Source organism: Accipiter gentilis, chromosome 10 (genome assembly GCF_929443795.1).
Source record: "Accipiter gentilis chromosome 10, bAccGen1.1, whole genome shotgun sequence".
Taxonomy (NCBI): Eukaryota; Metazoa; Chordata; class Aves; order Accipitriformes; family Accipitridae; genus Astur; species Astur gentilis.
In genome coordinates this window covers 17,378,469-17,402,399 of record NC_064889.1, presented here as the reverse complement: position 1 = coordinate 17,402,399, position 23,931 = coordinate 17,378,469, and the positions used below count along the sequence as shown (strand labels likewise).

At 42.7% G+C, this 23,931-nt stretch overlaps 1 protein-coding gene across 1 annotated transcript in view; it reads left to right on the top strand.

Moving 5' to 3' along the window:
• The first annotated feature begins 206 nt into the window (after window positions 1–206).
• Window positions 207–23,931, top strand: part of ABHD2 (abhydrolase domain containing 2, acylglycerol lipase) — a 42,444-nt gene continuing 18,719 nt past the window's right edge. Inside the window, exons 1-4 of the mRNA XM_049812118.1 lie at window positions 207–262; window positions 10,572–10,655; window positions 11,539–11,739; window positions 22,277–22,452. Of these exons, the coding sequence (XP_049668075.1) occupies window positions 11,546–11,739; window positions 22,277–22,452 (370 nt within the window). The 5' untranslated portion in view covers window positions 207–262; window positions 10,572–10,655; window positions 11,539–11,545. The remainder of the gene's footprint in view (window positions 263–10,571; window positions 10,656–11,538; window positions 11,740–22,276; window positions 22,453–23,931) is intronic.

Sequence of the window (23,931 nt, the reverse complement as noted above, 5' to 3'; positions counted from 1 at the left end):
CAACAGAACCGCAGTGTCCCGCCCCGCTGCGCCTCCACCAGCCAATGGCGCCTCTGCAGTCCGGCTGGAGCGCGCTCCCACCCTCAGCTCGCCTTCCGGCCAATCCGCGCGAGGGCATGGGCGGGAGCGGCAGGGCGCCGCGGCCAATGGGAGGGCAAGGGCGGTTGCTAAGGGGCAGCGCGTAGCGGGGCCGGTGCAGACGGGTGGGAGCGGCGGCGGGAGCTGCCGGCGGTGGCGTGGCCGAGTCGGGCCGGGCCTGCAGGTGAGGTCGGCGGTGCTCCAGCAGCCCCTTCCCCACAGCGCGGCGGCGGCGGCGGCTGGGCTTCCCTCCCTCCCTCTCAGCATTGTGGGGCCCGCGGGGGCGCGGGGCGTCTGCTGGCCGTCCGGTCGCTGCCCCGCGGCCGGGTCTGTCAGGTGCTGAGCGGTCAGCGGCGCTCCTCTCCGCTCCGGCCTCAGGCTCCCCGTGCCCGCCCAGCCGCCTTCTTTCTGTTTGTTTTCTGCAGCAGGCTTGCATTATGTCTTTGTTTCCTGGGGCGGAGGTGCGAGTAGCCCTGGGGTGGGGGTTCAGCCTGGCCTGGCTGTGGTGTCCTGTGGTCTGGTCGCCTCCCGGTGCCTCTCCTTTCGGTTCTTGCCGGGGTTGGAAGGTCTGTGCAGCTGGTGGTGTGGTGATGGCCTTTCCCCGTTGCCTCGTGGAGGTGTGAGGTTGTGCAGGGCAAGAAAAGCAGTGGTGTGAGCAGCCTGTGCTGACAGGGAGTGATGGCTGAGGTGGGAAGCAATCCTATGCTGCTGGGGAGCTGAGGTCCTGAGGAGATGATACTTGTGTGAGTTAGAGCCAGGTGAGTTCTGGCTGATGTCTGTCAGGTCACGCTGCTCCCCCTAAATGAGGCTTTTCTCCTCTGTAACTCGTGCTCCTAGGTCCTGACACTGCTACTAGCGTTTTGCAACAACTTTAGACTTCCTTTTGTTGATGTGTACTGTATACCTGCTTGTTAGCCTATGTGACAGGACTCTATCTACTCCATTCTGCTACTTCATGTATAACTCCCGATTTACTCCAGCACAGGATGGGTATATATATCTGTCACAGTTGACGTATTCCAGCTGGTGAAATCCCTCACCTGACACTAACTTTTTAAAAGCGGTATGTTAGCAGCAGCTTTATTGCCACAGTTGTGGTTGGAGGGACTGCATTCTGTAGTTGTGCTCTCATGCAGGTCTCTTCAGAGAATTCATAACGGCTTCCTCTTATTGTGGAGGCACAATTGTCACTGGTGGGGTAAGTACTAAAGATTCCTGCCTCCCTCTTGCAGATTGCTGTTTGGCTTCCACAGCACTGGTGCCTCCTTCTGTAACAAATGTTTGTGGCTTATCAATTAGCTAACTGGTACAGTGTGTTCAGCTTACATGCCTTGTTTATCAATGATTATCATGCTCAGCCATGTTTGTAATATTGCTTAGGCTGACATGTTCTAGTCCCCACTGATATGGTGTTTGCAGAACACACAGTTCAGCTGTTTGCATTTGTGGTATCTCATTTTCAGACCTTCTTTGATAATGGTAACTTCCTGTGCAGGGTGTTTTGTTATTGACAACTAGTCTTTGGTTGTTCTGTTATTATCTTTCCTTGGTTCATCTACTTACCTTCTTTCCTAGATGCTTGCTTAGTTCTCATATTACAAGAGAAGTTTGAATAAATTCTGTTGTTTCTTCTTGGATCAGTGTACGTGCAGCCTTTCTTATTAGTCTAGCTATCGTTTATTTTGGTGTCAAAGTCAAGAGAACAGGAAGGATTTTTAAAAAATAACTAAGAGCTAATGTTTGGGTTCTTCTATTCTCCTGCCTTATTCTTAAAGAAGTTGTATTTCAGCTTTTGCATGTGAGGTCCTCTGTTACTGAGCGAATTAGCTGCATAGAGGATGAGGCTGACCTAAGATTGTGCTAGACTGTCTTTTCTAGGGGTGGAAAAGATGTGGAGGTTGGGGATAAAACCTTCCATCTTGCAAAACTGTTTGTGAAGAAGTTAAACTTAAAAACTAATTTGTTCTACTCTTCTTGAAAAAGCTATATTTTTTCTATTCAGGGAATGAATAGCAGCTGAGTCTCTTAGAGTTTCATAAAGCTGCATTATTAAACTTGTCATGTGAAAACCCAGAGATTAACGTGCTGAAATAGTCACTGTTCTGGGATGTGGTATTGGGCAGGAAAGGTGGCACAATAACATCACTTGTCCTTGATACAGGCATATGGAGAGGTTATCCAAATCTTCTAAGTTCCAACTGTATTTTTAGGTGTAATTTGATGTGCTATAGAAAATGGTGGCTTTAGAGCAGTGATTCAAACCCTCTGTAGTTGTAGTTTAACCTCACTCAGTGATGGAAATGTCCTGGGTGCTGTTGGATTCTCCTTGCTCTGTTACTCCCCTTTCTTGATCTCTATCTCTAGGTTCTTCATCCTTACTTTCATGCTGCCAGCTCTGGCAGTGCCAGAACTTGTCAATAAAGAACAGGATTTAGCAAAGTCTCAAGTAGGGGGGTGTGTTCTGGGGTCTCTAGTGCTTGTAATTCCTGTTGAAAGATGCAGACGTCAGCCTGAAACTGGTGTTTTGGACTTTTCAGCAAAAGTCTAAATCATCATAGTTTGGTTAGCATATTGGAGTCTTCTTCATCTACACTTTTGAGTTTCTCTGCAAGATCGTATTTCATGATGTGTTACAGCGCTAAATTGCTATTCTTAATGTGTACTATAGATCAACTGAACTTCTGTGCAAGTATTTGCCCTTCTCCAGCCTAAATAGCTTGTGAAGATTAAGCTTAAATGCGGTTAAAAAATCTGATCAAACTCAGCTGATCAAGTCCAGTACCAAACAATTGATTTAATTTCAATGTGCAAGGGCAGTCCGTCCTTATGGAGAGCAAAGTCCTGCTTGCCCAACATATGTGGGTGGCAATGATGCTAACCTAGTCAGGCAGCTGTCTTAGCCTCTTTTAGCTCTAGGAAGGCTTGTGTGTCCAAGGGCTTCTCTTTTCTCCAGCTATATCAGTTGACTTCATAATAAAGATTGTCTCTGACTGCCAGCCTTACTCTGCCAGCATTAGGCAGCAGTAGTTCAAAATGTGCAAAGCAGTTCTGTACAAAACAGGTGCTTGAAACTTCTTTGTGCCTGTGCTCTGTTAGAGGTAATGGCAGTGGAAGGAAGTGTGATACTTTGCAATGTACGGAAGACTTTCATCTGCATCTCTAGATTGCCAAAGTGCAGTTGCCTAGCACTTACTCTGCTGTTGAGAAATGCTTGAGTTTCTCATTATCATGGGTTCAGTTTGACTAAAATGGCAATGACAACTTCCTCTGCTAATATGGACTGAGCTCCTGCAAACACGAGTTGCTAATAATTGAGCTACAGCCCTATTGAGGGCATTGACTACTTAGTGTAATATAGGCTCCTTATGGAGAGGGTCAGCTCAGATGAGTGACTGGCTGCTAGTGAGGGGTTGGTTCACTGTTCAACAACTTGTCCTGCTTCTAAACTTACATCTTCAAAGATGCTTTTGCATAGAGATGAGGGTTCCAGAAAGATTATGCTGAGGGTATTCAAGTCTGGCTGTCCCTTAACTGGAACACCCAGTTCTGTGAAGTGTTGGTTGGGCATATGTGACTATGAAAGATTGCACAAAGTGAAATAAGCAGATGCACAGTCATTTACAGTGAACATCCTTGTAAGAGGTAAGGAGAAAATGTCCTAAGATGTGTGCCCGTAATATCCCTAACCTCACACTCGGATTCAACAGGAGAGTGGGCAATATAGCTCTTCAAACTTTTGAGTTGCTGGTGACTGCTCCAAAACCTTTGTTTTAATCGGCATTCTGATAAAACTTGAGTATTCTGCAGTAGTGGTAGCTGTGTGTTGGTCAGGTCCTGTATCTTTGTATTTGGTTCTTTTGTCCTGAAATGTTGTTCCCATTTTTAATGTAATTATGTGAATTAAACTTCTCTAGCATGAACCTTCTGTCTGTCTTGGACAGACTGAGAGAATGACTCTGCAAATCTTCTGTACTGCTGTGGAGCAGAGCTGCTTGTTGGGGGTGGGGGGGGGAGGTGGGAAGCAAGGTGTTTGAAGACCTCAGAGTGAAGTGGCACCTCAGCTTTTGATCATGTTCAGATATAGGTGTTTTCAGACTGCTTGAATTGGACCAGTCTTGAATAAAGTTCTCTTAGCTGTCTTAACTTGTGCTTTGGTGATAGGTGGTCTTTCCCTGCTGTGCACCTAATCTGGTGTGGAGCATGCTCCCCACTTAGCTGTGCACCCTGTAGCTGAGCAAACAGCTGTGATGTGCTTGGACTTTAGGCTGCTCCTCTGATGTGTACATCTGAGCTCTGTGACAGGGTGGGTATGGAGGGTTTGGAGTCTGAGGGTAAATGAGGCTTTAACAGTATGATGCTGTGTTTCAAAATATAGTGAAGGAATAGAGCATACTTTTGCATGGGGGTTTAAGTCTGTAATGCAGTTTGTATTAGCTCACTTAGCTATCTGTGGCTTGATGCTAGTAGCATGTTGCCTCAACTACTGAGCATGGATTGTTGGGTTCTCTGCGATGTGTTTATTCCGCTTCTTCCCTTGAGCTTAATGCTGCCCACTGACACAGGGTTATGTGGTAGGTAAGTGACACCTGCTAACACTGTAAGACTGTGGAAAGGTGTTAACCAGTATTTCTTCTCCCTCAGTACTTAAAAATAAGTTTGACCTCTTCTACAAGGACCTGAAGCTCTGCCCTGTAGTTCCATAAGGCAGTGAGTAGTTAGGGTGTGACAAGTCCTAAGTCTCTGCAGTAATCGAATAGTTATGTTTGCTTAAATAACATAAGCCTTTCCTATAAGATAAGATGCAATGAATTGATTTCTGTGGAGTCATCAGAGCCTTGTCTTGTCTTAATCTTGTACGTTAGGTGTGTGCAATAAAAGCTAATACAGTGTTTTTCAATCCATCTGTGTCAAACAGGGACCAGATCAGGTAACATACAGGGAGTCTATATAGCAGCATTCTTAAATAATACACAAAAGCTGCCTGTGATGCAGTAGAACAATTTTGAGCAGTTAAAATGATATTGTGAAGAAACAAAAGCAGTTCCTGTAGTCAGAAGGAAGTGAAATTCAGGGCTCATTTGTCTGTAAATTGGCCTTCTTGGGGAAGTGAAAGACCTAAAGAGTCTTTGGCCCTGTTGGCTATGGAATTATTCTCAAGTGCTTTCTTAAGCAAGCTGCCTTGGCTTGTACACTCAGCCCTCTTAGGTGCTTGGCTTCTGCTCTGATGGTGTAGGACTTATCAAAGTCAAAAAAGGAAAAAAGCTCCAGTTAAAGGCACCTGTCTTTCTGGCTGTGCTGATGGTACCTTGTGCTATGAACTTTGTCCCTGTAACCTCACAGTACCTCTAAATTTAGTATATGAGCCAACTATTGTATCTGATGAAAAGGTCAAATTCCAGTGAAGGCACCAGCCAAGAAATTCTTGTTGGAACATGGTGTAAACAGTACCTGCTGCTTTGTATACTTGCCAACCAGCCAAATCCTGGCCTGGGTGCTGGCTCTTGCACAAGGCAGAGGGATTTGCACCAAGGACTTGTGTGCTGTGCAAATAATGTTCTTTTAAGCATCCTTGTGATGGGACATGTCAGCATGCCCTCTTTATTTGGAGATAAAATCTGTCAGATGTTTGACAGAACTGCAGTAGGCTTTACCAGACTCCTCATGACTGTGGCGAGGACTACACTTTATCTCTCATGGCCACATCTCCTGAAAACCTAAGCTTAAGTGCTTGAAGTGCTCAGCTAATTCTTAATTATACCCTCTATGCTTTGAGGTCTGAGACTTAGCTGGCTGTTCTAAATGGACAGGAGTACTGAGTGATACATCAAGATGACCTCAGCATTTGCTTCTGACGTGTTCTCTTCTGAGCTACTGCTGAAGATAATAAGAGGTTCTACATGGGGTAAGATTGGGCTGGTTAGATGCCAGTCTCAAAATAAGCATTGTAATGCCTTGCTTTGTGTGTCTAAACCAATGAAGCATGGTACTGGTGTGGCCCTAAAATACTTGTATCTATGTAATTTTTTTGAGACCTTAAAGTAGCAGTTTAGGCTTAACACTTTTCTGTAAAAATGAAAGCATCTTTTATACAAAAAGTGCTGTGTAAAAGGCAGGATACCGGACTGTGCAATAGCTTGAGTTTTTTCATGGTTCCCTTTGCACAGATTCCTGTACTCATGTAGCTTGTGTGACCTCAGACTGTCCTCCAGTGCTTTACAAAACCTTAGTCTGCCAGCCTTTCTCATCGAGACACATTGCTTCAGAGTCTCTCCCAGGTGTATGTGTTTCCTATGTATATTTTCATCTGGATGATCTCTAAACATCTTCCTCTGCCTTTAAACCATTGAAATCTCAACAGTGTGACACACTTCTGTGCACCTCCTGAAGTGAGATTCAAATAATATGCTGGCGTAAGACTTGGCTTTATTTAAAAACCTTTGTAGTGCTGTGACTTCCCACCCTTTCCTTAATAAAGTTCCCTTCTCCATAACGTGGTTCTAAGTATCTTACCTGATAGTGACAGACCTGTCACGTTGGAAGTGGCATTAGCTTTGGCTGATATTAAAGATGATTAATTTCCTGGAAACATTCTAACTTCAGTGAAACAGCCTTCCTTCTTCCCTCTTCAAAGAGTGGAGGGGGGCAGAAATTACTTCTGATCTGAATCTGCCTAGGCACAACTCTTTAAAGTAGGGTGTTTTGCTTTCCTCTGGTCTGGCAGACTTGCTTTCAGAGTTTTAGTCCCCAAGCAGGCACTACAAATAAATTAGTCCAAGAAATGTCTGATAAGTTAGTTAACGAAGTCTGTCTGTTTAATCTGTCTAGAAACAGCCTCTTTGGCTCTTCTGAATCTTAGTGGGGAAGAGAGGGTATTACACTACTTGGTAGAAGCTGTAGAAGGATAGGAAAGGGGATTTTTAAAGGCTTTCAGCGTTGGCCAGGCATGCTCCAGTGTTTTGGTGTCCAGCTGAGCTCTGAAAGCACTAGTGAGCCAGAATGCTGACTGGTGGGAGGGCATCTAGGAGGCTTTTGTATCAAACTGTCATTCCTGGAAACAGCATTCCTTCAAGATTCTTCAGTGAATGTAATGGAGCATAAAATATCTTGCTAGTGGAGCCCCTTTTAAAGAGGCTGCCTTTACTCTTGTCTGAGGGCAGTTCCATACAGCTGCATCTTTGCTTTAGCCCAAAGCATTTCTAATGCTTCAGTGAAATGAGTCTCTTGCTCATTAAAAGGCCTGAGGGAAGGACCCTATGGGAGTGGCTTCCTTTAATGTCTTTGCTTTTTTAATGTTGGCTTTCCAGTATGCAGAGTCAGGCTCTGCTTCGGCATGGGTGGAGGAGCTGTAATGCTTGGTTGTTACCAAATCCTGCGCGTGCCCCCTTGAGTCACAGGGTGAAGTGACTTCTGTCCCTGGAAGAGCCTCCTCTCCCCAGTAAACCTGGAACAGAAATGTGCGCAGGTCTCAGATTTGTTGTCAGTTGTGAGTTCACTTACTGTACAAGTAAAATTCTTGATGGCTTTCCCAAAACCCAGTGTTTTTGAAAGGATATATAAGGAATTTGCTGTAGCTTTACTGGCTTTTGTTGTACTTGTTTCTAATTCTGTCTGGAAAAGGGAGACATGGTTTTTTTCTCATTATACTTGTACAGGTGAGGTGCACTCTGTTAGCAGTAATGTTGAAGTGTTTCCTATAACATGTTTTTCAGCTTTTTATTCTGTGATGAAAGGACAAATTAAAAGACTCCACAAATCCAGCACTTGCTTTCCAGTGATTGATTTTAAAGTTAGTCCTTGGTCACAAGGGGCACTTAAGAATATTGCTTGAAAAGTCTGTCAGTCTTTGGGGCTGTAATACCTTTTAGTGATTTTTTTTAAAAAAAGAACTGTACACTTAAGGTGCTTCAAAATAACATCCTTGGCCCCAAGGACTTCAACTTCTTTGTGTTCCTCAATGTGGACCTCAAACCCTGTGATGGATTAAAAGGCAGGCTTGATTGCTTCAGTGGTATGCTTACTGCCTCTTCCTAATTTTGTTTAGCCTGCTAAAAGTGAGTCTGGTGTTCTGTATACAGAAAAGACCAAATGTTCATATGTTTATATTGATGCTGACCCATTTAGAGGAGATCCTAGATTAAAATTTGACTGGCTCAACACTGGTTATCTGTCCTTTTTCATAAACAGACAAGTTTATTGGGTCAATGCAAAAAGGGTTTAACAAAACAGAAGCAAGGTGACCTCATCCCTGCTCATAAATAGGGAGGCATTTGTCCTACATGATTAGAGGCAGAGGTCTCAAATCCATTTCGGTAAGCTAAACCCTTAAAATCTTAGAGCAGGGTGCTCTGGCTCAGCCCCTGCAAATCTGCCCTGGCTGAGATGGGTCTGTTTAGGTCTTCAGAAATACAGACTCTCAAGGAAGTATCTGAAGTGCCACAGCTGGATCCATAGGGCATGGAGTTTACCAATCTAGTCATCTTGGACTAGATCCATTGCTTAGTTAATCACTGCAGACAGCTGTGCAACTGCAACAGCAGTACCAACTTCATGTTAGCTGTACACAGACTGATCTGAGCTTTTTAGGTAAAGATCCTGACAAATACATGACCCTCTAGCACATGTTTGAGGTATGTATGTTCAGTGAATGTGTAGTTAGACTGTCTAAGATGGAAAAACAGTAGTTCACAAGTGTCAAAGTATAATCCTGTCTACCAACAGCTGATTTTTCTGAAAGTAACTCCAAGCTAGTATGCTTTTTTAAGGTAGCAACAGGCTAAAATGAGGGAAGTATCAGAAAAGATGTGTTTGTAATCTGAAGATCATGTGGGAGAGAAGACTCTCAGGGTGATACAGCTTAGTTGGATCGGTTATATTGAGTCACAAATACAAAATGCTAATGACTAATCATGCCCAATTTTATTTTTAACAAATTCACTAATAATGTGAAAGCTGTAAATAGCAAACTAGCTTAAAATCCAGGTGGCAGGAAGGTCTTGGATAACTCTTGTATCAGTGTCTCCGTTAATTTTCTATATAAAACAGTGAAAGGAAGATGCCAACAGAACTTCTGGGTGTTTCAGCTGGGGGGAAGATTTGCTCAAGCACCTAGTTGTCCCTGAGTCAGCGATTGTTCAGGAACTTGGTCTGCTCCTCTGCTGATTGTACCTTCCCTGGAGAAGCCATTGCTGCAGTTGGCCTGTTGTCTTCTATGCAGTTGATGGTAGTGTTGGTGAAAGTCTACTAAGTATGGAAGTGAGGTAATGTGCTAGAGCTGAACATTGTACTCAAACTCTTCATTGAGATACATGATGCCAATGTAATTTGCTGACTAGAACAATAAATGGCTTTGTAGCCTGCTCTTCTCTCCCTTCTACTGTGAAGCTCAGAACTGGAAAATAAAAGCTTCAGAGTTGTCAAGAATTAAATGTCTCCACTTTCTTCACCCTCTGTTCTCCTGCAACGCAGATGGTTATGGTGGCAGAAACTTGCAGCTTTCCAGCATGCTGTTAATCAATAGCTGATGTCAGACTTGATTTCTTCCACGGGATTTTAGTGTAGCTGCACTGAGTACAGAAAGTACTTCTGAGGTTTTGTCTTCCTGCTAGGAAGAAGACTAAGGCTTTGGTATGGTCTGTCCCATTGGTGTGTTTTCCAAGTTAGAAGCAGTAGCTGTGGTAAAGAACAGACAGTTCTGGAGCTTTTTCCTGGAAGCTCTAATTCCCCATTGGTTTGTTGTGCCTGTAGGGAATCCAGTTCTAATTGTAAATACCACTTACATTTTTACAGTTACAGGCTGAAAGCTATCTCTCTTTTATTGGCATCATCAAATTCTTGTAACAAGTGTTGGTGCATATGCACTAGTGTTAATTAGGTGGCTGTATCTGAGCCTCCTGGTGGCTCTCATCATCTTGAAGTGTGGTATGTTGTAACTTCTCAAAAAAGCAAGTGTGGGAACAAGCAGAGACTGTTTACAAGCTTCCATGTGTAGGAGTGAGCTGCTTTGCTAAGCCTGAGTAAAAGTAGCAGGAAACTTCTTTCAGACTGGCTTCACACTTTAGTAACAGTGTAGATATTGCACAGAATTGAGAAGTTACTTCTAGCCTTTTAAATAGGAAGGGATTTGGGTAGGTCTGTAACTGAGGACAATGTCACTCTCCTGTGAAGATGGTGAATGTGTGTTGTTCTGGAAGTTCATAGCTTGGCTTTCCTCTGAAGTTGCACTGGTTTTCATTATTGCTTTCTGCCTATCTCATGAGGGTGTATTTGCATACTGTAGATAAATTAATATGATGTAGGCAACTGATCTAGTCTGGAATCTATCCGTAGGCAAGAGGTTTGATGTAGATGGATCAGAGTTGAAGTAGTTAGGACTGAATACACAAATCAATTGCAATGTCTGTGATGGGACCTCTGTATAAATTTGTGTTCTTCCCTTCCAGCTGAGAGATGTAACCTTATCAGTAATAATCAATTTGCTTTTCCTCCCCTCACAGGGTGACTCCAGTAACACGTGGATCCAGACAGTGACAATTCTACTGAGGACTGGCAATTATTTCCAGCTTGAAGAAGTGACATTGGTAAGACTTGACTTGTCAGTTGATATCTGACTTTGATTACCCATGTGTCTGAGGAAGGACCCAGGAAAAAACCAGCCCCTTGGTTGAAATGGATGAAATGGATGAAATGTCCCTGTGATAACTGTAGCCAGCTATTTGAACCATATGTTCAAAAGAAACTGGATTGGTTAAAAAACTTGATTTCAAGCTGGAAGGATGTTGTGATGTTATGGGTGTGTTTTTAATTCTCTCCCCTGCCCCACTTCGTTTGAAGCCCTTGCAAGACTAGGTATTAATCTAGTCCTCCTTCAGCTGCAGAACTACAGTGAATTAAAAGAAATGCTGAACTCACTGGTGCCTAAAGTGACCACCTTAAATACATGCAGGTGTTAGTACCAGTATTCTCATGGAGTTGCAAAATTCAGGCTGTGGAGCTAACACAGTAGTTCTTTGAAGGTCTCCTTTTCAAGTCTGGCTTGTACATCTGGGAAGAAAGATGTGCCCAAAGCTGCTGATGTGTCTTTATAGCCTGGCTTTTCACTTGGCTTCTGTTCGAGCTGGATAGTCTTGGCCAAGATCCTTAAAGTATTGACTGTCTGCAAACTGTAGGGTTTGACACCTGAGACACTGTTGCAATTCTAGTGTAGCACTGATTACGAATAAATCTCCTTTCCAACTGATCATCCAGGTTCTATTTCTTGTGGTGGCCAGAGGTTCGAGCAGTGCAAAATAAACTTCCTTTCATCTTAGAAGTTGTTAGTCTTGAGTTGATAAGCTACAATTTTTGTAGCAGTGTTAATTGACAAATTTATTTGGTTAGCACAGTCTTATATTTAACATGGCAATTGATATTCATATCCAGCAGTATATTGCAAAAAGCTTTAATATTGGTTCTTATTTCCAGGCTCAAAATGAGTGCAATGTTGGAAACCCCTGAGCTGCCGGCAGTGTTTGATGGGGTGAAGCTAGCCGCAGTTGCTGCTGTTCTGTATGTTATTGTTCGCTGCTTGAATTTAAAAAGCCCAACTGCCCCTCCTGAACTCATTTACCAGGACTCTGCTTTGGCCCGCTTTCTTATCAAATCCTGCCCACTTCTGACCAAAGAGTAAGTAGTATATGTTTTTCTGTGTTGACCTGTGTTACAGGGAGAAGAGCTGCACTTAACCATTCTTCTGCCTAGTGTGTTTCTTAAACCTGAGTGTAAATGAGTGTCAGGGTATTCTCTTTGGAAAATAAACATGTTCCAAGTTAAGCATTTCATTATTGTTAGTGTCCCAGGTACCTGAGTTAGGACCAAGTCTTGTTGTGCAGGGCTCTCCATGGTTGTATGGAAAAAGTCATCCCTGCCCTTCTGTATGGTAGCTATATGCTGATATTATATTATACTATACCTGCACTATATAGCCCACTGTCTGTGGAAATGGGGGAGGGAGGGATGCAGTCAGCACTTGTTCCTGTTCGTGTACTTTCCTTTCTATTAGGGAAGAAATCTGTCGGGGCTTACAGGAAGGAAATGTTTTTGTGGTGTCTGTACACTTGCAATGAACATAGGGATGGCTATTGGTTTTAAAGTGTCTACTCTTATTTGAAGTGCCTTAAGTTGATGAAGACTAATGAAATCTGTTACTGGGTAGAGCACATCATAACTAGTTTAATAAAGTAATGACATACTAGCCAGCTCTAAGCCTGTTGAATCCACTTACACAGCTGACAAGGTCAATCTGAATTTGAGCAGGCTGATCCTTGCCCTTCCATTCTAGGACCTCCAAAATCAGTGCAGCTGCCCTTACCTTCACTGATAATATGAAGCATTTACTACAGTTTCATGAGGCTTTGGAGGCACGAGGATTTTGATTACAGTATTTCTTCTGCAATCACTTTGAAAACTTGCAAGTCCTATTTAGAAGCCCTAAATACATCAGTTATCTAGTAGGTGCTGAATGCAGCTGCATGAACCTTTTGGATCACAAAGGTCAAGCTGACTTAATGATAGTCTTTCTAGGGGAGATGAGGGGCTTTTAGCAGTGCTGTTAGGTGCCTTGATTACATAAAGTGTAAGATCTTAAGCCATAGGATCTGTAAACTCTTACAGGAAACAAAACATTATCTATTTTAAATTGGAGCCTAAAGAGGGTTCCCTGATGCACTCTTGAGTTTGGAGTAATCTATGTGTGTTGAAGCTGAGCATTGAAATTGGATTCTTGATTTATGGCTAGTGCCTTAACTGCAAAGCAGTTGCTTCCCTAAAAAATACCAAGTAACTAGAACCTCCTTAGTGTATCTTAGACACTTGTCATCTCAGTCTTGGCACTTGAGGTTGACATGTCCCTAGTCACTGAAAGAGCAAGCCTGAAGCTGTGCTGATGATCAGTCTTGAAGGCATATTAGTATCAGGCTAATCTTTGGAAACACATTGTAAGCGAATTCAGAGTCTGGTTTACTCCTGTTTCAGCTCTGTTCTCACGGCACAAGCTCCTAGCACTACTGTATTAGAGGTATATTTTTGACTTTCAGAGAACAAAGCATTCCCAAAGGAGTAAAAATGTAGAACATGTCTAAAAATCACAATACATCTGTTGTGTGTTAATTGCAGGAGTGAAGAGCTTCTTGCAGAACCTTAGTATTGCATTAATAGTGTGCAATCTTGGGTGGTTTACTTTCTATGGATCAGCTCAGAGCTGAGGCTTGCCAACTTCTATGAAAACTAGCAGTGATTTCTAACATATGGTTCTTGGGCAGAACACTGTCTGAGAGGCTTGCATGACCCCAGGAAACAAACACAGCTGAAATGAACTACAACAAAATGTGTCAAGAGGTAGTTGTTCAGGCTTGTTACCTGTACACCTCTGTTAGAGGAGACAGGAATACAATTGCTGTTGGGGATTGAACGGGCTTACAGGAAAGATGACATATATGTGATTTTTTTTTTTGTTATTCTATTGATGTTATCACAGACTTTTTCAATACAGAAATTAAAAAAAAAAATCAAAGAAATCCGGTCTTCAGGTATGAAAGTCGCCTGGAGACTAAAGGGGAACAAATATATTTAAATTCCTGCAATTATGCATGAAATAGTTGGTAGGACTCATTAGCAAAAAGCTATGTGAAAACAGCTTGTGCCATACTGCTCTGAAAAATCTTGCAAGGCTTTGATTGCTTGCTAATTATTCAGAGTGTTAGGAAAGCTGATTAAGCAGCTCTTCCAAATTCTACCATGAAAGCAAAATAAGTAGCCCAGCAATCCTCCTCTTATATCAGTACTGGGTTTGTTGAAAGATCAGTTGTAAGACCAATTCTTCTGTACAGCTGTGAACTGGCTTTCAGACCTGGTTTGTTCAGCTCCCTTATGCTTAAGGGAGGAATGGGTGAGGATATTGCTGGAAAAAACCAGGATGGCAGGGAGAAAGCAGAAATATGCAAAGTTATTCTATCTGTGCAGCTGTTCAAAAATACTTGGAAAAAAAAAACCCACTTTGAGGGTTTTTTCCCCTTCATGGCACCATCCTCACCTATGGACTTACTCAATACATTGTAACTATAGTGTCATTCAGTAAGCCAAATGATGGTGGATGATTATTTTAAGAGCTTTGGATAGTAAAGCTGCCCGAGATGGCTGCATGCCAGGTACCTTGTACTTGCAGATGTTAGTACTGCTTTTTACAGTTCTCTAAACTTCTAGAAGCTTTCTACATATTGATCAAACACTGGTAAGCAAGAGACTGTCTTCCTAGAGCTCATGTTTTCTTGCCTCTTTATTTCCCTTCCTCTACCCCCATCCAGGTCTGTACTTTAGCTTACCAAGTAGAGCAGCATAATCAGACCCTTTTTCATTCAAAGAACTGCTTCTTGCATGGAAACTTGAAAATCAGCACAGCTACTGGTGCCCTTGAGCACTTGGGCCGAACCCTTGGCTGCAGCTGTCTCCTTTTTCTGTCTTTCAAATTGGTACAGAAAGTCTGCCATCTGTTCTCTTATTCCTGTAGAAATGCAGTATTGGCTGTTTGATTCATGAGGACAAATTTGGCCAGTGCTTGCTGTACTGGGCTAGACATTTTTTTTGGCTGTTCCTAATTTCTTCTATCAAGTCTGTGTGTGTATCTTTATTCCTGTAGAGGTGTGGCACAAGTGTCATCCTTATCGAAAATAATTATCCTTGCTGTCTGCATGCTTTTATCATTAATAAAGGCAAACCTGCTCAAAGATTGAGGCAAATGACTGTCAAGCCTGTTAGTAAACACTGTCAAAGATCCAGTCTAGATCCTTCTTATCCTTTGTTTGCAGAACAACCTATACTGGATAAGCAGGCTGCCTGGTACCATAAGACTCTTTTGCACTGTCATTGCTTTTCTCCTAGATGCAAGGAGACAAGTAGTCAGAAAAGCTGTCTTCAAGCTTTTCAGTGTTCTTTTCTTCTATCTAATAGCAAACAGTGTTTGATTCCTGTCATCCCCTTAGTGTTTTACCCTGGGAGGAACACTTCCAGGAGAATAATAAACTAGAAGAACAGTGTTACTCCTGAAGCTTTGGCAGGTGAACATGTTGAGAGGCAGAGAAGAATGGCAGCTCCCTATTGATAAGTTGAAGCATGGACCCTGGGGAGAGGAGCAGCCTCAGGGGGTCTGAGTCCTTACTAGATGCTCTGCTGTGGCGTTGGCAGCAGCCTTGTGTTCTCTAGCTCATCAGCAAGGAAGATGTGCTGTAATACTTGTGCCCTGTTTTGACTAGAATACTTCTTGTAGTTAATGAAGGCTGAGGAGGGGTGGGATGGGCACTTCACTAACTAAAAGCTGCCTAAATTGGGAAGGAGGTGGTTTAACCAAGGAGGCCAGTCTGTACTTTTAAATAGTTCTGACTTCATACAGTTTCTGTAGGCAGCAAACACTTCTACTCCACTTACGTTAGTTTCTTTTTCAGAGACTCAGGGGACATGGAAGCTCTAAGATGCTTTTAAATTTTTGCTGTTACATTTTTGCTGTGTCTTCGTCATATTGAACAGTCTAGCTGAGCTGATGCAGAAAAAGCTGCTTTCTACATGTTGCGGGGGGGGGGGGGGTTGAACCCTGCAGACTTTTAGATGAGCTTTCTTGATTGGAATTCAAATTGTATTCCCTAGCATCAAATAAGGGACAAGGTTCAAACAAGGTTTGATCTGTAAAGCATCCTTTAAGTATCTCCAAACTGTTCTGTAAAGGGGGGAAAAATAACCTGTCACCTGTTGTAATGCAGGCAGCAGTTCTCAGGGTGTCCCCTAACATGGACAAATTTTAGGCTCTGCTTTCTTGCCATCAGTATCCAATGTACTACAGCACATCTAAGGCGATGTAAGAGTTAATGTTTAAAGTGTTAATCTCCTCAGATGAAATGAAGTAATGCTCCAAAAATAAGCCTGTTGCTGAACTTCCACTTCAGATCTTTGAGGACCTGAATGCCGATGCTTGCTAATAAAAATAGCTTGCTTTTTATGTGCTTTGTGTGAGCTGCTTATACAGCTGCTGCTTTCCTAAATTCCTGCATACTGGATGATGTATGTGCTCTAAAACTATAATCTGCTGCCTGAGAGCCACTAAAACTTAATCTACAATCACATATTGGAATTGTTTTTAATATTAAAATGCTAGGAGGATGTTTGTGGAACACCTAGGGATTCGCTTGCTCTCAGGCACTGTTGTGGACAGCCACCTATCAAGATGTGGGGCTGAGCTGCACAGCTAAAATGCAGCATTTGGAGCTAGAATATTAGTATTTGTGAGCAGATTTATGTAACTGGCTGTGAATTCACTTAGCCAGTTAAGACTGATGAATGCTGTACTTGTGCCATGTAAGTCAGCTTCCATAATAAGTAACTGGCATCTGCAGATCTGTTCTCCTGTCTGCCTTCTATTACAGAATCCTGTTACTGGAAGTTATAGGACTGGCTACTGGAAGCCATAACCTAACTGCCTCAAATATTTGTCTTTACTCAGAGTGCCTGGTATCTATTGCAACTGACCAAATCAAAACAGGAAAATGAGTCAGTTAAAAGCCTTTGGGTCTGGAGCAAACTGGGAAGCCATTTTTGTTTCACAGAAACTGAGATTTTTGTTACCGGTACAATGCAACTTTGCCTTTGGATCTGCTGTGTTATCAGTTGTTGTGGTTTAACCCCAGCTAGCAACTAAGCACCATGCAGCTGCTCACTCACTTCTCCCCCCCCACCCTGTGTGATGGGGGAGAAAATCAGGAAAAGAAGCAAAACCTGTGGGTTGAGATAAGAATGGTTTAATAGAACAGAAAAGAAGAAACTAATAATGATAACACTAATAAAATGGCAACAGCCATAATGAAAGGATTGGAATGTACAAATGATGTGCAGTGCAATTGCTCACCACCTGCCGACCGACACCCAGCTAGTCCCTGAGTGGCGATTCCCTGCCCCCACCTCCCAGTTCCTATACTGGATGGAATGTGACATGGTATGGAATACACTGTTGGCCAGTTTGGGTCAGGTGCCCTGGCTGTGTCCTGTGCCAACTTCTTGTGCCCCTCCAGCTTTCTCCCTGGCTGGGCATGAGAAGCTGAAAAATCCTTGACTTGTTGCTAAGTAGTGTTTAGACTAACTGAAAACATGAGTGTTATCAACATTCTTCACATAGTGAACTCAAAACATAGCACTGTACCAGCTACTAGGAAGACAGTTAACTCTATCCCAGCTGAAACCAGGACATCAGTACTTGCTTATCTGTGCTATTGTGGTACATCATCCTTGTCCTTGTGTGGGCATGCTTATACCTCTTTTGCAAGAAGTCTTCCTGACTGCTGCTCACCACCCAGCTGGCTGCTCAGCTTGTGTCATCTGTAAACTGCTGTTGCAGAACAGTGGAAATGTTGCTTATAGACATGGTGTCTGTGCCTGGGCTGTTGCACACCTGTGAGCAGCTTCACTGGAACAGGGCACACTGAGGAATAGATAGTGAATCATCTCCATACAGTGAAATTTGCTGTGCTGGGATAGCCTCTACAGCACACTGCTTTTCAAAACTGCTTTGATTTATAGCAGGTGTTATAGAGAAGCTGAAGTCTGTCATGTCACTTAACACTTTCCCTGTTTCTGCTTAATATCAATGCTGGAGGGAAACCACCTGCTTTTATGAGTGAGGGGCCCTTGTTTGGAAGACATGGTTAAATTTAGCAGTAGTGATAACTTTAGCATAAAATCTAAAGGGCAATGCTTGAATGTTCTTTAAACTGAGTACTACTGAGTTGTTCAGTCTGCATGATATCTAGCTTGTGTTTCCATGTCACACCCTGCTGAGCTTGTTTTATTAAGGTAAGCCATAAGAAAAATACCCTGAGTACGTGTTCTTCTGTCTACAGGATGATTGTTTCAGAGGAGCATCTCTTTTCAGCTGTTTTTTCATGAGGAATGTTGGCTTCACTTCAAAACAATCTGTGCTAGCTATTGCTATCATCAGTGGATAGTTAGGTTTTTTTCAGCTGGGTTAAGTATGAAAATGTCTCTGGAACTGTTTTTCACATAATAAGCTAAATTTTATTTAAGCTTCCCTGATCTGTGTTTTCAGAGGGTGAAGACTCTTGCACAATTCCTGGCAAGCTTTTTTCCCTCACCAGTGTGTTGGTATGCACCTGCATGACTGAAGAGTTCTTTTTATGCTCTCCTCTTTGAATGGTTTTAGCAAAACTGAGCTGGAAGTCCACACAAACCCTGGATAAAAAGATGTCTTGTCCTTCAATCCTATACAGTTTTGCACTGTTATGCTTGGTACTTGGTCTTGAAAGTTCTTGTAGACTGTTTCACTGAAAGATGTAGATAGAAGTCACTTACAGGAATACTTTCAAAAACAGATTTGTCCATTGCCAAAATGGAGGGTCAATAGAAATAGTCTGACCATTGGATCATATGCCTGATCCTGCAATAGATTATAAGGATGCTTTGCAAAGTCAAACTTGGCCCTCAGCTCGGGACAGCTTTTACTGGAATGCAATGATATAGAGGCATCGCTTTGTTCCTGTCAAGGCTTTATAGGGTTTTGTAGTAGGCTAGATTGGCAGCTTGTCTTGGTAAATGAAAGTCTTAATATTTTTAATAGCTGCTTGCTTTTGCATCAATCTGGTAAGGTAAATGTTAATCTGTCTTAGTTTTTCACTGATTATGCAAGATCTATACAATCTGGGCAACTTCTTTCCCCCCTCCCTGTTGAATTCTTGTGATGTTCAGTCTCCTGGAGACCCAAGGGATTTTAGGATATCCATCTCATCACAAGCCTATTGCTTAAAGGCTGATGGGCAGTAGTAAAAGAAAAGATATGCGAGATGATAAGCTGCTGCTCTAAGACTTGCCTGTATTTCAGAGCTTTAACTGCTTTATTTTTAAGTGCAAAATGCAGAAATATACTTAATGTGCCTAAGTATGACTAAGCAGGAGTAACAAATCTCTGCATTAGGGTGCTGTCCTATGCACATTACTCATGCTGGCACTTGACCTTTGGATATTTATCTAGAAGAGTGTAGTTACATGCAGAGTGACTAACACTAGCACATCTTTGCTGCAGGCAGTATGATGCCTAAACAACTGATCCCAGTTAACAAAAGATAAGCCGAGCATTTTACTTGCTTGGTCCATAGGATGCTCAGAAACACTAGCTTGTGCATTCTGAAGGGAGCAAGCAGTGAATGCACCCTTGTCCGTAGGGCTTCACACAGTTTTGGTGTTGAGGGAAATGTGGAACCCATAGGTATCATTTGTCCATCATTATGGATGGAGTCATAGGGATTCCTGTCTTGGTGAAGAACATGTCAGTGAAACTGTATGTGCTGTTTGCCTGTGTAAAAACAGTGTAAAGATCTGACTTACTGAAGATCAGTACTTCAGGTAACTGCCAGTCAGGTTATTCGAAGGCAGGTTTGGGTGTTTTTTCCCCAAAGAAACCAGTTGTGACCTGATGAGGCAGGCTATGGGAAGCAGTGCACTCTAAGCCATTTGTCTTCATTTAAACTCCGGCAGTAGTGATGATGCTTTGAAGATTCTTGTAATTTTCTCTCTAACAACATCCTGTGCTACGTGCTGCTGCATCTGTTCCACTGGATGACTGTAACTTATAGCTGGAAACTGAACTGTAGGTAAATGTGAGGAAAGGATTGGTGCTTGCAGAGATCCTTGATTCTTTTTAATCAGGGTGGTAGCAGTAATCAGTCACAGCTGTATAACTTAGCTGCTGTAGCTGGAGAAATTGCTTTCCTGTTAGCCCTACGGGGTAAAACTTTGTTTTTCACCTGGGATAATCTTTGATTTGAAAAGTGCTATATAGAAGCAGAATCACCAAAACTTTGGAATGCATGCACTTAACCTAAGATTAGAAACCATGCAACAATGTTGATGTCTAAATCTCCTCTAAAAGAGCTGCAAATTCTTACTATAGTTTGTATTTGACAGCTCAAAAGCTGCTAGCAAAACCCATCTGCAGAGGACTTCTGTGAAAAGACAAAAAGCCAGTCAAGCACTGTCTAGTGTGGGGTATGACTGCTGACCTGAACTGCTCATAAAGTAAATGACTGGGGTGAAGCTAGTGGCTTTTTCTTATGCTGAAAGAGCAGTGTCTCTTCCATCTGGCATAATAGTTGCTGTTCCAAAGCCTCTGCAGTGAGCTGTATGTGACTTGAGCAGAACCATCTATAGTTCTTGTGCAGCCTTGTTTACATTGAGTGCACTATCCCAATGGATGTCTACTTTGAATTGTGAGAATGTATCCACTAACTACTTCCCACCTCTACTAGCAATTGCAGAAGATGAGCTTGTACAGTCCCCATCATTGCTGGGAATGTCTGAATACCTGGCATGCTGCATGTTGCACCTGGCAAGACCCACCTGTAGTCCTGCAGTGCATATGTCCCAGTGCAGAGATGCTGGGCTGATAAAAGATAGCTGGTGCTACAAACCTTACATAGATTCTTTGAAAAGCTTTATAGTGGAGTGATCAAATCCGAGATGCACTGAGTGCTAATTTACAAGGTTGCAAGCATCAGTTGGCAGCTTTTGCAGCCTTTTTTGAAGTGGTATCTACTTCTATGGGAATCTGTTTTGGGTCTCTTTGGGAAGTGCACTTGCAAAAACTGAGTAAAACTGTACAATGAACTGCTGTGTTGCTTTGACTGGAAAAAGTCTACCTCGTAGATGAGAGAACAGGGAGAAAGAGCATACTGCTGTTCTTGTCTTGCTAAACAAGGCTAGGTAGTTCTTATTTTTATAGGAAGTCTTTTTTTGAGAAGTGTGTAATGGGAACAGCTTGTTGTGGATATGACACATAAGAGCTGGCATGTGGAAGAAGGTCTAGCTGCGTGAGTAGGTAGTGTCAGAGCACAAAGGTAAGGTTTCTGTCACATTCTAGTGGGTTATGGGCTTAAGCAGGAAATCTGAGTCCTGAGCTGCCTAGTTTTCTGTGAACAGGGAAGAACATGATCACTGCTTCATGTGGTCTCAAGAAGTCAAAGGGAATAATGGTAGAAAGCCCTAAAAAATACAACAGGGAAGGAGTTGCTAATCTTTCAGGACTCAAGGTGGTGTCAGCAGCTCTTAAGCTTCTTCTGTTATCCTGCTCTGTGTAGCAGAGACCACAGCTCCTTAATTGGAAGCATGTCCCCTGGGACTGCTGTTCTCCTAAACAATAAATCATTCATGCTTTCCTGTTGAGAGCTGATGTAACTCTTTCAAGGCATCAGTTCAGTCTCTCCTTTGTGGAGTGGCCAGGTGACTGCCCTACTACCACCATGTGGGCAATGGTATGTTTCCCGTTAAACCACTTGCAGCTCTGCCTGTACTAAAAAAACCTGATGACTAAGCCTTTAATGCCTTCCAGTTAATAGCCATGTTTCCCCCATGTCTTTTTTGAGGGCCAGTAAGCCAGGAGAAGGAAGACAATCTGCTTTGTCACTTAGCTTTAATATGCCCTTGATAAACAAAGATAACTGGTAGGTGCCTTTTTCTTATGTTGAAAGGGATTTACTGTTCAGTGGAGTTTGGCCAATTCTGACAGGTCCTTTTAAAACTGTCCCAGCTTTACCTAACTCTGCTTGAGAGGCAAAATAGCTCTGTACCATATTCTTCACTTAACCGAGAAAAGCAGTTCTGTGTAAAATTGTCGAAACTAGCAGCAAGTCTTGGGGCTTTTTGGTCTTCTAGAACTTCCTATGAATCCTGTCATTTCTGCCACTGGCTTGTACAGTCAAGTGCTTACACAAGTTCATGTGGCTCAACCAGCTTCAGTGTTTTCAATTAAAACATATTTACAACACTTTACAGGTTCTGGAGGTTAGTTTGGCTCACTAGCAACATGCTGTCCCAATTTCACTGAGGCACAAGGCCTCTATTTGGTGAGAAGCATTTGTGCATGTAACACCTCAATATAGAGGAATGTCTGGTTTTTGGCTTCTGCTATCAGTGCTGATTTGTCAGAGTTGAGAGCATATCAGTCTCTCCTTTTGTGTAAGGCTGCAAAGATCAGTGTTGCCAGTTCACTCATAGCAAAAACAATTTCATATTAGTTTCGATATTTGTTAGCAAGGGGGAGACTTGTTATGGGAGTGCTTATCTGTTCTCAAAGGCTTGTTAACGCAGCAGGGATAAACAATTAAATTACTGCCTCTTTCAGGTATGTTCCACCCCTGATCTGGGGAAAGAGTGGACATATCCAGACCGCCCTTTACGGAAAAATGGGAAGAGTGAGATCACCACATCCATACGGACTTCGCAAGTACCTCACAATGCCAGATGGAGCAACAGCCACCTTTGATCTCTTTGAGCCACAGTCTGAGCACTGCATTGGAGGTCAGTCAAATAGCTGCTGGCTGCACCTACCTGCTAACCTTGATTCTGTGCTCTGGGAGACGGATGAGGATATTGCTACTTCCTTTATCAGAAAGGATAGATGTTAATTCTGGTGATGGAAGGGGGCTGCTAAGCAATACTAACCAATGTGTGGAGGCTGTGAGGCCATCTTGCTGTATACCTGTATCTCGGACAGCAGGATAGACCCTACTGGACTAATTAACTGTGGCAAGGAGTGGGAAGTTAAGGAACAGAAGAAAAGTTCCTTAACCTGTTCCTCAAGTGAGAGGCTGGCAAAGAGAATCTAGTGGTAAGCCTTGTTCGCAGTGCCCTTTGCCTGTTAAGGTGGTGGGATCATAGAACAGAGGCTAGCTGTGCGAGGTTCTTCATAGCCTGGTGTGTATGCAGAAGAAACTAGACTTTATCTCCCCCGTAGAAACAAATTCTTGGTAGTCTTTACTAACAGGTGTTTCAAGATCTGCACGGGAACAAACCCTGTGTGCACAGGGTTTGAAGGAGTCCAGCCATGAAGAGAACTCCATGAAAAAGTAGAAAATCATGGTGATTTCTTAAAACATTATGTATATTCAGAGTAAATGTCAGCTTTCAAACTCACTAGTAGTAACAGCAACACTTAAAACTGAGTTACTATGGCTTGACTTCAGAAGTAGAATTTACCCCTGTAGTACCTGGTTGCATTATAAGCCCATGACTCTCATTTGGCCTTCAGAAAAAGCAGAGTTCTTTTCTTAACTGTCAGTGTTGAGATCCTCATGGTATAAAGCTGCATTAGAACAGTTACTGTTATCTCTATCACTGAAGAGAATCTGAGCAGTGCTTTCCTAATGAGGCAAAAATTCAGCGGCTAGAGCTGCTAATGTTGGAGCTTTGCACATCAGAGTCTGATAGCTAATTTGAAGCGCATATGCTAATCCTGAATGTAATTTACTGTGCTTACTTGAATTACAACAATTACTTTCTTAGTTGATGAAATGATGCCTTGTTAAACTAGTGAACAGTGTCAGCAGATCAAATACCATTAGATTAGCCACAAAGCAGATGGTGGCTAATGTCAGCCTATCAGAATGTCTGTACATAGCAAAGCTTTATTTTGAAGATCTGTGTTACACCCAAGTCTGGAAGGGAAATAAAGGAAAAGTAGCGTAGCCAGTCTACTTGGTGCATGAATGAGTAGTGGACTCCAGAGCTTCCACACACTTAGCAGTCACAACAGGCTGTCAGAAGGCAGAACTTGTAATCTCAAAAACATCTTTTAAAGGGAAGAATTTATTCTTGGTCTCTAGGCAGTGCCTGTAGAGCTGTTTGGGCAGCTTTCCCTGAAGTTAGAAAACTGTTCATCTCAACATGAATTACTTTTTCACATCTGTAGCACTAGAGTCACTAGTCTCCTGTCCCATACTGGATTTTTGGCAGACTAGTAGGATTTTTAGCTTGTTTCTGGTAATGGTTTCCCACGGA